We start from the raw sequence: 13,387 nt of genomic DNA, 5'->3' as shown, positions 1-13,387 counted from the left end.
CTCCAACATAAAACTGTGGCAGCAGAGCAGGACAGTTGCTGAGGAGCTGCCCTGGCTTGTTTTGTCTCTTCCACTGTAACTCACCTGGGCTATCCACACCACTCATTCGTCTTCCCGGATGGCCTGTTGTTCTGTTCTCACTCTGCAATTCATGTGACTACCTTACCTTTTAATTTATATAGGAAGATATATAGATACACACAAATACCCTTTTGTCTAAAGAATTATTATTATGTATTAAATTTGTATACCACCCTTCATCCATAGATCCCAGGGCGGTTCCCAGCATAAATTGTAAGCTACACAAATGTAATGGAAATTATTCTCCGTTTTTTGGCACCTTCCTCTTAGCAGCCACCCAAAAATTATGCTATCCATGTCCTAAATTGAAAACACGGGTCTCCAGTATGTACTCCTGATGTGTCGTATTGCACAGTGTTTCTAGTGAAGCAGGACGTTCTGAATTTCATGATGCAAGCATAATGCAATCCAGTTAAAGATTATAGTTACTTGATTTAGATTACAACCCTACGCAAATTTTGGAGTAAGTCCAGTTGAATTCAGTAGGGCTTCTGAATGTACATGCTTAGGGTCAGGATGCATGTTTGCCACAGGCATTACATGTGTTGGACGAGGATCATGGATACCAAGCTTCAAGTCCCTGCTCAACTGTGAAGCTTGCTGTGCCTCACAAGACTTGTTAGGATAAAATGGGGAAGGGGGAGGGCGAGAGCCATGTCTGCCACCTTGAGCTTCTTAGAGGAAAGATGGGATATAAATGAAATAAATAAATAACAGTTACTAAGCATATTAATATTTCTCAGCTGTATGTATGCCATGCATGTTCAGTAACAGTTTCCTAGTGTCTTGACCAAACACATATCTAGGCTATTTGTTTATCAAGCTGTTAATTAAGCTGTAATTAACAAATGTTTCTTTACATGTGCCTCCCTTTTGTTTTGTTTATGTACATGGCTGTTTTGCAACTTAGTGAGGGGTAAGTAAATATACACACTAATGTTATGCATGTATATATTATACAGCATGTGTCTCTTCTAGCATCTCTTAGTGAAGCGATAGGCCTTGCTTAACTTTAATTCTGTGATACAGACCTAGAACTGTGTTCAAAAATGAAATGCCTATGAATTACACTTTGAAACGGAAAGAAACACTTTGATTTTCATAATTAAAAATGCATTTCTGAACTAAAAGGATAGTAAATTATGTATTTCAATTCAAAGTCTTGTAGACTGGTGTGGGTTCAGTTTTAGTTGAGAAGGGCAGACTGAATTAGGAACACACATTTTATAAAATAAGAAGGGCAGACTGAATTAGGAATACACATTATTTTATAAAATGTTGATTCTTATGTGTTCTTACTGGAAACGAAAAAGTATGAAATACTGTATTTCTTTTTTAACAGAGTGGGTAACTTTTGTTAAATTTTAAGTTACCTTTTGATTCAAAATATCAATGTCAATTACACTGAATTTAGCTAATGCAAATTTGAGTTAACTAGGCATATACCATTCAGCTGGGACGCGGATGGCACTGTGGTCTAAACCACAGAGCCTAGGACTTGCCGATCAGAAGGTCGGTGGTTCGAATCCCAGTGACAGGGTGAGCTCCCGTTGCTCAGTCCCAGCTCCTGCCCACCTAGCAGTTCGAAAGCACATCAAAGTGCAAGTAGATAAATAGATACCACTCTGGCGGGAAGGTAAACGGTGTTTACGTGTGCTGCTCTGGTTTGCCAGAAGCAGCTTAGTCATGCTGGCCACATGACCCAGAAGCTATCTTTGGACAAACGCCGGCTTCCTCGGCCTATAGAGCGAGATGAGCGCGCAACCCCAGAGTTGCCCGCAACTGGACCTAACGGTCAGGGGGTACCTTTACCTATTATACCATTCAGCTAAAGTCTTCACTGGGCTGATGGTTCTGGTTTTTAATGAGTTTCTGATAAATGCTGCTTAGATTAATTTGGAGAATTTGCTCAGGTGAACAATCGATAGAAATTTTGCAGGAAATCCCATGAAGGTGTCTGACATATCCCATGTTAATGATCAAAACAACTCCTATTACATTTTTGTGTCTGCTTTAGCAATGTAGCTGCATAGAGTAATATGCAAACAAGCAACCTCAGTTATACTAAAAAGGTTTTTTAAAATATATACAGTGCTACCTCGGGTTAAGTACTTAATTCGTTCTGGAGGTCCATTCTTAACCTGAAGCACCACTTTAGCTAATGGGGCCTCCTGCTGCTGCCACGCTGCCAGAGCACGATTTCTGTTCCTATCCTGAAGCAAAGTTCTTAACCTGAAGCACTATTTCTGGGTTAGTGGAGTCTGTAACCTGAAGCGTATGTAACCCGAGGTACCACTGTATTTCCTAAGTAGTATTGAAACATAAGAAGCTGCCGCCTTATTTACAGAGGCAGATCAATAGCCCATGTTGCCCATAATTGTTTCCTTTGACACCTAGTGGCCCCATAAAGGGTCAGGTAGAGGTTTTGTCGCTGCTATCTGAGGCTCCATACATGCTGTATTTTTAAAGCACATTCAAAACACATTTCCACCCCCTCAAAGGACTCTGGGCACTGTAGTTTGTTATGGATTGCTGCGAATTTAACACTGTGAGGGTTAAACTACAGTTCCCAAGATTCTTTGGGAGAAAGCTGTGTGCTTTAAAAGTATGCAGATGTGATTCTTTAACTGAAGGAAACTGGGACTTTCTATATGCAGAGGAAATGTGCTTAACCACTGAGTCATGGCATCTCTTTGTACATTTCATTGACTGCATTTGATATTCAGGGAGAGTATTAACCAATCTTCAACTAAAGTTTTACAGACCTGAATTTTCATTTAATTCCTAAGCTTTTAGAGTAGAAGGTATTATTGTTCTTTGCTATAGACCGTGGCATTATACTCCAGCCTTCAAGTCTGCTTAAGATATTCCTAGTGTATTGCATTCAAAAATTTTCTTACATTAATTCTTCTAGCTCTGGCGCTCCTTCACCCTTGGGCAAGGTAAACATTTTAATGTTATAATAGCTAGATAGAGTTACTCTCTTAACACAAGTGTTTAAGAAATGTAAATGTAAAAGATTTGTTAGAAGCCCAACTGTATCTTGATTGATGTGCTAATTCTGTGTGCAGGAGGATTTTACATGAATGAGTAATCAAACCCAGACGTCTATAGCTGCATCTTCTCTCTTTCCCACAAACTTAAGTAGTGACTCTATTTACACATTTATTTGGATCATGTGGTAAAGGAAAATCAGGTGCTTTTATAGGTATTTGCAAAATTGGTGTTTTGTATTTATTTACTATAATTTATATTCTACCTTTCTGTCTCAATTATATATACTTGAGGTGGCTTCTAGAGAACTAAAACAATAAAATCAAACACAACAATATAGCAGTGTATAAATATTTTTATAAATAAATGTTGTTGGGCTCCAACTCTTATCAGCCCCAGCCAGCATGGGCAATGCCCAGGGACATCTGAAGGAAATCGGGTTGGCTTTTGTAAGGCATGCTAATAATTCTTGCTACCAATCTACCCAGTTAATGACCCTGTAACTTTTTATGTTCCTCATCCCTTATTTAAAGCTGGAATTAGAATGGCTATTATAGCATCCTCTGGTATTAGAAAGCTCATTTTAGTGACAGTTTGTACATTTTTGTTGTTGTTGGGCAGTTCAGCAGCTTCGCATCTGAGTCTTTAAAGAACCTTCCATTGTTTGCCAGACCTGGTAACATGTTACAGTGGTACCTCGGGTTAAGTACTTAATTTGTTCCAGAGGACCGTACTTAACCTGAAACCGTTCTTAACCTGAAGCACCACTTTAGCTAATGGGGCCTCCTGCTGCTGCCACGCCACCGGAGCACAATTTCTGTTCTTATCCTGAAGCAAAGTTCTTAACCTGAAGCACTATTTCTGGGTTAGCGGAGTCTGTAACCTGAAGCGTATGTAACCTGAAGCGTATGTAACCCGAGGTACCACTGTATTTTTAAATTTGTCAGTTAGCCCTAAAACTTCATCCTCTTGTCACCTGTTTCACTCTGTTTTTGAGAATCCGCACCTGAGAGAAACAGTTCAGGAATAGCTATAAACTCCCCAACAACTGGTACACTGAAGACCAGTACAAACAATTCATTCAGCTTCTCTTCAATCTCCCTATCCTTTTCTAGTAGAACTTTCATACCATTGTCATCTACATCCCTGGTTACTTACCGCCTTCTGTTTAAAGCCATTTTTATTATTTTGTCTTAATACTTCTGGCAAGATATGCTTTCTCTGTATGTTTGTTTTAGACTTCGTACTCTTTGTGTTCTCTTTTGGACAGATGATCATTATTTAAGGGAAGGTTTCTTGCCTTTGATAACTTCCTTGGTTTTGCTTGTTGCCCTGCACTGATGTCCTCTTGAACTTATTTGTATTTGTTGGGACTTTTTATATCATGGCGTTTAAAAAGTTGCAAGAATACTGCTGAGATTCAACTCCCCTTACGCTCCCTTTTTACTAATCCACTCATTTATAGGACGTTTCCTCTTCTAAAATGTAAATGTGAATATGTTGGATTTCTAGGACAGCTTCCCATTTAAACCACAGATTGGGTGCAATGAAGACATTGCAGTAAACTATACTTAATAATTTTATCATTCATAAGCTAACTAATTGTGCCCACTTAGCTCTGCTTTGCTAGCACCGGGAAGAAACATTGTGTTCCTTTGCTTTTGCTTTTGCATTTTATCCATGGATTGTGTCTATTTTGCTCCCCAGAAAACAGTTTGTGTCCACCGTTTGTTCTTCGTTTACTTATTGTGACATATCTGAGCAAAACAAACTACAACCTCTGCTGTTAAGTTGGATCATGATTTGTTTCTACTCAGCACTAGTGGAAAGGAGTGAAAAGGGTGTGATTGGTTTGTGCACAGTAAAGTATTAATTATGGTTTACTGTGAATAGCTGAGATCCCTGTTCCAGAAGGCTATGACAATCTTGCACCAGGTTCAGGTTGGATCTCAGGATTAAGTCTAGACCTGCCTCTCCCTTCTGAGTAGGTTTTATTACCAATTTACAGCACAGTCATTTATCTTACCTAGAAATGTTGCAACTGGAACAGTTATAGATTAGGTTCTATTTCATACATCATGCAAATCCTGCCTTTATGTTTCTTTCTAAATTCTGGTGTCAAAAGCCCTATTCTCTGAAACCATACACCTGAACACAAAGAACAAACTATTCCAAGTCTCAGAATTGTCAAGTTGTTTTTTATACTTATAACAGTTTTGTCTGCAGAACTATTTGATAAGGGCACAGTTTCATATCAGATGAATGCAGTTGTCACATTCTAAATGTGAACCTGGAAAATAATGGCGTTTTCCTGCAAGGATTGAAGTGGGAGTTTAGTTTCCTCTGCCTCTGTTGAAGCTATTGTTGTTGGTTTTTTTAAAAAAATAATAATTTCTAAGCCATCAAATAGGGTGCCTAGTGTCTGGAGGCCATATCTTAAGTTCCTCCTAGACTGAAGATATACAAAGTCTCTTAGAAAAAACAACAACACTTGAGTACATGGAAGGGGGTGGGGGAAAAGATTTTACCCGTGGCCTTCAGCAGCAGAGGAACACCGTTGCCTTGAAGATACGCTGATGGGATCTTTTCCTTGATGGATGTTGGCAGGCTTCCAGCTTCTGTCATGGCAGTGAAATCTGAGATCTTGCTTAGCCACTGATCCCCAGATAATATTGAGCCACTGTGAACTAGAGACCTAAAATTCAAAGGCCTTTTAACTCGCTGTTAATAAAGTAACTTCTGTATCTACTGAATTTGGCACTTGTCTTTTTAACACATGCTTATGGTTCCTCTTTATGGGCTAATGATAGAGGAAGTGAAAGTTTGAGATGGACCTCTTTATTGGGAGGGGATTTAATCACGTTACGCTGCAAGCCTATTCACGCTTACCTAGTAGTAAGCCCCATTGAACTTCATTGGGTTTACTTCTGAGCAGACATGCACAGGACTACACTGTTGACCTCTTTTTTACATTAAAATACTAAAGATACTTTTAAGATAGCAGCTGCTGAAAAATTAAGTGCATGTTGTGTACTTATGAGTTTTTCTTGTCCAGTCTTCTCCAGCCACAACTGTTACGTCTCCCAATTCCACCCCGGCAAAAAGTATTGATACATCTCCTCCAGTTGATCTCTTTGCAACATCATCTACAGCGGCTCCAGTCAGGTTAGTTAAGCAACAAATAAAAATACATACTCATTTATTTATTTTTATTTTTAAAAGTTGTGTTTAAAGAGTGATGGTATGGGTAAAGTTGTCTTTTTCGATATACACAGGCAACGACCAACATGTCAGTGGAGTGCTCTTTCCTGTTCTGGCTCCTTTTCCACCAACTTCCGGGTTGCGGAGATGTGCGGATGCATGGTCATGAGCCAATTGGCTGCACATAGATTGGTCATTGCCTGTATTTTATAAGTTCTCTACTTCTTTCACACTGTTGGAAAGACCATCTTAAGCTCATTGTGGGCAAGCTATTTCATAGTACCCAAAGTATGAGTGTGCACAACTCTTAATGCATGCGTCTGACACACACACACATGCAGTGCTATCTCCCAATGTCTTGCTTCTAGTTCCACAAGGCACTGATCAGGACAGAGGGATAGCGAAGTCTTCACAAGACTAGTACACCATTTCAAAACTACACCTACAGCTTTCATCCTAAAATTCTTTTCTGTCTTATTTCTGCAACAGTGCTTCCAAACCCTCCAGTGATCTTCTAGACCTTCTGCCAGACGTTACATCTACTACTGCGCAAGCAGCTTCAGCAGCTTCAGCTGGAGCAACTTCATGGGGAGGTAAAAACTTTCTGATCACAGACCTCTGAAAACTCCTTTTAGAATAATCCTTGACCCCTGAGCATTGACTGCACTCTGGCTGTGTTCCTACATCACACTAAACCATGGTTTACAAAACTGTGCATAAGCTGTAAGGAGCCTTGCACACACACCCCACCCCACTTCTTCTCACACAGCTAGAAGAAGAAGCATTTCCTTCAGTTTCCTTCAGTGTTGGATTGTCATAGCATGGGAACCTGGGATCACAATGCACCACTAACTCATTATTTTCTGGTCAATTGCTTCAGAGCATTGGTTGTGAAACTGGTTTTCTTAAAATGACCATAGTGTAAAGCAACCTTTCCTAACCTGGTTCCCCCAATCAGTGTGGTCATAGGCCAGGAGTGATGGGATTTGTAGTCCAACAACATCTGGAAGGCACTAGCTTGGGGAAGGCTGGTGTAAACCATAATCTTGGATTTTCGGGCAACAACAAGCCAGCTTTAAAGGAAGTAAATGTTGCCAATGTCATTGTCTTGCATACGCAGGATGGGAGAGCACACAAGCCTAAGACTTGTTGCAGCTCCTGGATACTATGTTAAACCATGGTCTAGCATGACATGGATCAGTTCTGCTTTCATGGTGTGCAGCACTGGAAACCTGTCAGAACTGTTATTCTGGGGGGGGAAATGCTGAGCCACTGATTACTAGGAAAGATTTTGGAGTATTTGGAGAAGGGCCTTGACTCACTCCCCTCCTCCCTTAATAAGTGACAAGAATCCTTCTTGGAACTAGCCAGCACAAGGGCTATATGTTGTGTGTGGTGGCGTTTTACAAACCAAACCTTACTATTTTAAGAGTGGGCAGAAGGCCACATTAATTTTCCAACCCCTTGGATGAACACCAGTCACTTGCTACTACTTCAGGTTTCTAGTTTGATATTGCATGTCAGAGTGTTGGGGGAGAGGGATGTAGCTCCCAAAGCTTCTGTGTTTGACCTGTCCCAGGTGGATCACATGGCACATAGAAATATTAGTAGTGGCCAATTGGGCAGGGTATTGATAGGTAAAATACTTTTGCCACCACTGGGTAACAGGTGTAGGAAGAGGTTTCTCATGCCAGTGGGTGTCTTATGGCATCACTTGGCATTGAATCCATTAGGTCTGCACCTACACATGATACCCCTGGTAAGGGCGTGCGGTCATCCTTCTACATGGATCGTTGCTTATAAAAGAAATCCTGAAATAGTGCTAGATGTTCTCACTGTATCTCGAACCATTTTTTAGAACCAATAGGTCCTTTGGAAATGTATATGGATAGTGTCACCATTTGAGAGAAGCATTCACTGCTGTTTTCTGTAGCTTTTTTCTTTTCTTTTTAAAGAACACTATAGCAGCAGCATTTGCATGGTAAGGTCTATGGGATATTAAAAATATGCCAAAAAAAACCACCCCCAAAAAACCACTTGATTTTGTTTTCATTTTAACAAGGAACTTTGAGAAAGTTCAGACTAGGAGGTCTGGATTCAGCCTATCTGTTCAAAGTTTTCATTATTCCATAGTGAATCCTGTTTCACAAAGAAAACCATGTTTTGAAAGCTTTCATTTTGGCAAATGTACAGCGAATGAGTGTGGTTGAATCCAAGGTGGGTCTCTATTTCTGCTGATCTCTGCATAGCCATTAGTGTAATAAAACGCGGATCCCGAAATGTGTTCTCATTTTACGTGTGACTTGCCCTATAACAAGAGCACTATATCCCTAGCTATGTTGAGCTTTAATTCTCTCCTTCTGTAGAAGGAATGTGACATTTAAACCCCGAATGCCTTAAATTGTCATTAAATATGCAGTACTCTGGAACCACAGTGGAGGCTGCCAGAACTCAGAAAACCTTCTTACACCTACTGAGAATATTAAACCTTGGGCTATATGAGCACCCAAAACAGGCAGGAGATGCAGAACTTAGGTATCACCTTAAAGGAGTGTAGATTTATAATACAGCCAATTTATTGCTGGGCAGGTAGTGTCTTGTTCAACTGTGTGAATTGAAATATAAATTGTGTTTATTTGAGCTATGCTCATGCTGCTTCTTAATGACTTCCAGAACAGCAGCCATGTTCGTCTACTTGCAGCAAAAACTACCAAGAGTCTTGTAGCAACTTTAAAAAATGCTTAACAATTAATTATAGCATAAGCTTTTGTAGATTAGGGTCTGCTTCAGACTAAACCTGGTCCCTCTCTGGAAGTTGTTGTCCAGATGGAAGGCACCATTTATCAGTATAGAGCAGAAATCTAATCAATCTCATTTAGCTGATGAAGTGGACTTCAGTCCATGAAAGCTGGTAGCATAATAAATCAGTCTTTTAAGGTGCTACAAAGCTCTTTTTTGTTGTCGTCGTTGCTTCTAACTGGAATTTTAGGTCTGAAACATGAAAGTGGTTTCTAGTGGTACCTATAAATTAAAAGCTGGCATTCTTGTCATGGTGATGAACTGGCTAGCAGATTATTGCGTCCATCCACTTGTGTAAGGGAAGGTCCACTTCACGGTGGAGCATTGCCTTGCACTGTTCACCTCTTCATCTCCCCTGTGCCCCCAAAATCTGCTCCAAAAGGTTGAGAGAGCCTCTTATAGGGGCACTGGGGGAGTTGTTGGAGAAAGAGAGGCAGCAGGCATGCTGCCTAAGAGGAAAATTTAAAGTGAAACAACTTCTCTCCGGTTTAATCTACACCCAAAGTCAAGGCTGCACACTTTATGGCTTGGTATGCCCAGTGCAGCCCAGCAGATATACATTGTGGTCACCAAGGGTTCAAGGTTGTTTTTTCTTGTGTGGAATTGGAAAGTAGAGTTTCAGTGATGCACATGGCAGATAATACACACCTAGACTGCAGTCTGTCTTACAGTGGAGCACCTATTGTTGTGACCTCTTGTTAAGCTTTCTTCTCTGTGCCTCTGATGCAGAGAGAAGAGACATGTTTGGTCAGCAGCATGTTTTCTTCTGTTTGCTGGCTGGGGTTGATAGGAGCTGGAATCCAACAAAAAACCAGAGAGTACCACATTTCCTTGTGCATCACTGCTTACTCAGACTGCGGAATAGTTAGTGGTACAAGGAAACATCTGTATTGCCTACTTTTTCTTACATTTGCATCATTTCTATGACATGGCTTACTGAGTCAGAGTTTGACTGAGCAAGTTCTAAAAATCCAGGGCTTGTTCTTTAACTCTTTGCTCATTAACCATGAGCTATAGGCAAGAACAATAAACCTAGCTGTCTGCTTTTGTCCATTTAGACAGGAAGGGTCATTTCCAATTTGAGTCTTTCAAAGCTAACTCTGGTATCTAAAAGATTATGACTTAAAAGCCTGGGTTTGCAAGTCAGGAAGAGATGCTTTCTTTGGGGGGAGGGGCAGAGCAGGGACGGGACAGGCCTGAACTGTACTCTTTCAATAATTTTTTTATATATGTTGCATTTGGCTTGATCAGTACTTGCACCCATCAACCTTCGCTGCCTGTTGGATAGTAACACTTTTGTGTCATTTCATGATGGACTCTTCAAATGTACTGTAGTTGGGTGAAGTGGTATTCATCTTCCCAAGGGTGTTGAAAAATGAAATGGTACATGGGGAATGATGCATCAGATGAGTCCAGATTATTTTTAAAGATGAAATGTGGTTGGATGAAGCTGTGGTAGAAATGGTTTCAGAGAAGTCTCGGCCACTTAAGTCTTTGTTTTTAGGAGCTTTGGAAAAAAGAAAGCAGACTGCATCCTATAAAACCATATGCAAGGTACCTGTGGCATGTCTGGAGTTAGAGCAGCGTCCTGTTGATTTGAAATAGCCCCACGCTGGCAGAGAATGACTTCTGGATAGCATGCATGTTGGCCCTGGCAGTTATTATTAACTCTTATTTCTTTACATTGCTATCTTCTAATGGACAATGCTGCAGACCTCTTGGGAGAGGGTGAGTAATGCTTGATTTCTAACCCCAGTTCCTCCAAATTGTTAATACACAATTAGCCTAGTCCTGCCATTTCACTCTTTTTTGCAATGTAGTGTTAGTTTGTTTTCCCCTTCTCTCTTTCTCTCTCTTCTGCTCACTATTTCCGTTTGATCTTCATATATGGACTTGTAGACGGTCTGGCTGGGCTTTCCGGTGTTAGTTCTGAGCCGCAGATTTCAGATCCATTTGCAACAGAGCCCACTCCAGCTGCTGCAGCTGCTGCTGCTACTACTACTACTACTGAAATAGCACCTGCTTCTGCTACATCTACAGCTGCCGCTGCTCCTACTTCTGCTGAAGTGGATCTCTTTGGAGGTTAGTTTCGTCACTGAGGTTTTTCCTCCCTCTCCCTCCCTCTCTCCCCCCCTCTCTCTCTCTAAAAAAAAAAAAGAGGATGAGAAAACATTGTTGAAACCCATTGATTTTCATAGACTCGCTTCAGAACTGACAAAATGTTATACTTATACTTGGAAGCTTCAGGATAGCCCAGTTTGCATGTTAAGTTTTCCAAAGGCAAGGTTGCTTTTGGGAGTGATCACCATGGAAACTTGAAGTGGGCCAAGGGATGACAAACACACAATATTAAAAACAAAAAATTTTTTTTCCTTCCAGTAGCACCTTAAAGACCAACTAAGTTAGTTCTTGGTATGAGCTTTCGTGTGCATGCACACTTCTTCAGATGCACACGAAAGCTCATACCAAGAACTAACTTAGTTGGTCTTTAAGGTGCTACTGGAAAGAAAAAAAATTTTTTGTTTTGACTATGGCAGACCAACACGGCTACCTATCTGTAACTGGAACACAATATTAAGTTGCTTATATCGCTCTATCTGCAAATAGCCATGGGAGGTAGGAAGACCAGGCCACAGAGGAGTGGGATTCAACCCTTTTCTCCATGCTGTGGTCCTGACAAAAATCACCCCACCTCTGAAGCTGCTACTGCTATGGGAGGAAAGCTCCCTTGGTAGGCAGCATGTAGCTGCTGTGAATAATGCTTGGGGAGAGAAGGGGAAGTGATAACACTAGTTACTATTAACTAGTGTTAATAGAAACTAGTTACTATTAAGCTTATTGTGGAGATTGCACAAGTTTTCCATGTTTGGGACTCTACCACAGACCCACTGTTGACACAGCAGCAGCAGCTGCTGCTGCTACTAGTACTGTAAATCCTACGGATTGTATCCTATTCTTGACACAGGATAAGTTTCATGCTAAAATGCTTGCACAGCAGGAAGAGGTATCATTGGTTTATTCCTCTTGTGCAACATCCCAAAGGCTGATGGAGTGAGAGGGAGGCTCAGCCATTCTCTTACCTCGTTTTGCTATTCTGCTAATCTATATTTCAGAGTAGGGCTAGGCGATATCTGGTTTTCAACATTGAGATATATCACCAGCCAAACATTGTGATATATCGATATCACAATAAGGATAAGGATGGAACGATAAATAAAGATAGAACTATGTAGAGGTGAACAGTCGAAGGTTTGTTTGTTTTTTTAAAGCAAGCTTTTCAGAAGAAGTACACACACACAAACACACACAAAGCATTGTGCAAAAAGAACAAATGGCTGATTAGGAGGTTGCTCAGGTGAGCAAAACATGATCCATACAGCAGCTAGGAAATTGTGTGCCATTTTCATCAATATTTTGATGTGGCTTTAATATAAAGCTTCTTAATTACTTTGTCAAATCAGAACTTTTGAAAATTGAAATGTTCTCGGTTAATTATTGGACAACTGCCATACAGTTTGCTGTAATGTGTTAAATGGAGACTACACAACTTCAGGGCAATGAGAACTTGGCAGATTCCATTTCCTGTTGCTCTTCTCTTCTTCTTTTGCTCTTCAGTAGTGTGAAATCAGCTTTAGCTTGGTTCTGTTGCAGTTCAGATGCATGTCAACGTGAGCTTTTTAGAATAGCTGGCATCAGTAAATTTTTGTGTGTGTGTGAAGATGTATATTTTTAACATGAAAATGCCATGCCTAAGTTAACTGCATGTAAAGCTTTTGTGTTTGGACAAATTGTAACTTAAAACATTTCCTTCCTTTTTAGGGGTTGCATGGTACAGTATTCAGATTTAGGAATGCTAGTTTGCAATTCATAACCCTCCTCTCTTTAATGTCCCCACAGCCATGGTTTCTTCAGTTCCTCCTCTTCTACCCTAGTCACTTTGCCTACCCATCCATTCACAGATGATGGATTAGGCTGGATTCTTGTATTGCCATAGAGCAGTCTACAGTGGGTGATAGTACCATGAAAAGGAAGGTGGGAAGCAGCTGCCTTCTTCTTCACCATTATACTTAGGAAGTATCAAATCCAAAACCGGATGGGCAATGGAAGTCTTTGATGCTTGGTTTGTATCAAGACTTTAAATTAAATTGAAAACAGTTTGAAATGGGACTTGTCCTCTGCATTCTGCATAGCAGCAGCAGTGGCGTTCCTTACAAAGGCTATCCAGATGGCACATCTCCTCTCTTTCTGCCACTGTGGAATTGGCAGTTGGGGAGGAAATGGTACCACAGTCAGTTGCTTTGTTGCAATCATC

General features: G+C 40.6%; 1 protein-coding gene across 2 annotated transcripts in view; it reads left to right on the top strand.

The window, feature by feature from the left end:
• The window catches only part of SNAP91 (synaptosome associated protein 91), a 66,776-nt gene that overhangs the window by 34,801 nt on the left and 18,588 nt on the right, over positions 1–13,387 (top strand). The window contains exons 11-15 of one of the 2 annotated variants that reach the window (XR_014546815.1): positions 2,996–3,023; positions 6,131–6,240; positions 6,766–6,869; positions 10,580–10,803; positions 10,975–11,157. Coding sequence is in view for 1 of the 2 variants with exons in the window: in XM_083608227.1 (XP_083464353.1) it covers positions 2,996–3,023; positions 6,131–6,240; positions 6,766–6,869; positions 10,789–10,803; positions 10,975–11,157 (440 nt within the window). In the remaining variant the exon portion in view is untranslated. Of the gene's footprint in view, positions 1–2,995; positions 3,024–6,130; positions 6,241–6,765; positions 6,870–10,579; positions 10,804–10,974; positions 11,158–13,387 lie in introns of those variants that run through there. The other variant, XM_083608227.1, reaches the window with a different exon arrangement.

The sequence above is a fragment of the Podarcis filfolensis genome (genome assembly GCF_964270895.1).
Source record: "Podarcis filfolensis genome assembly, chromosome: 3".
NCBI classification, from domain to species: Eukaryota; Metazoa; Chordata; class Lepidosauria; order Squamata; family Lacertidae; genus Podarcis; species Podarcis filfolensis.
This window is presented reverse-complemented; position numbering and strand designations above follow the sequence as displayed.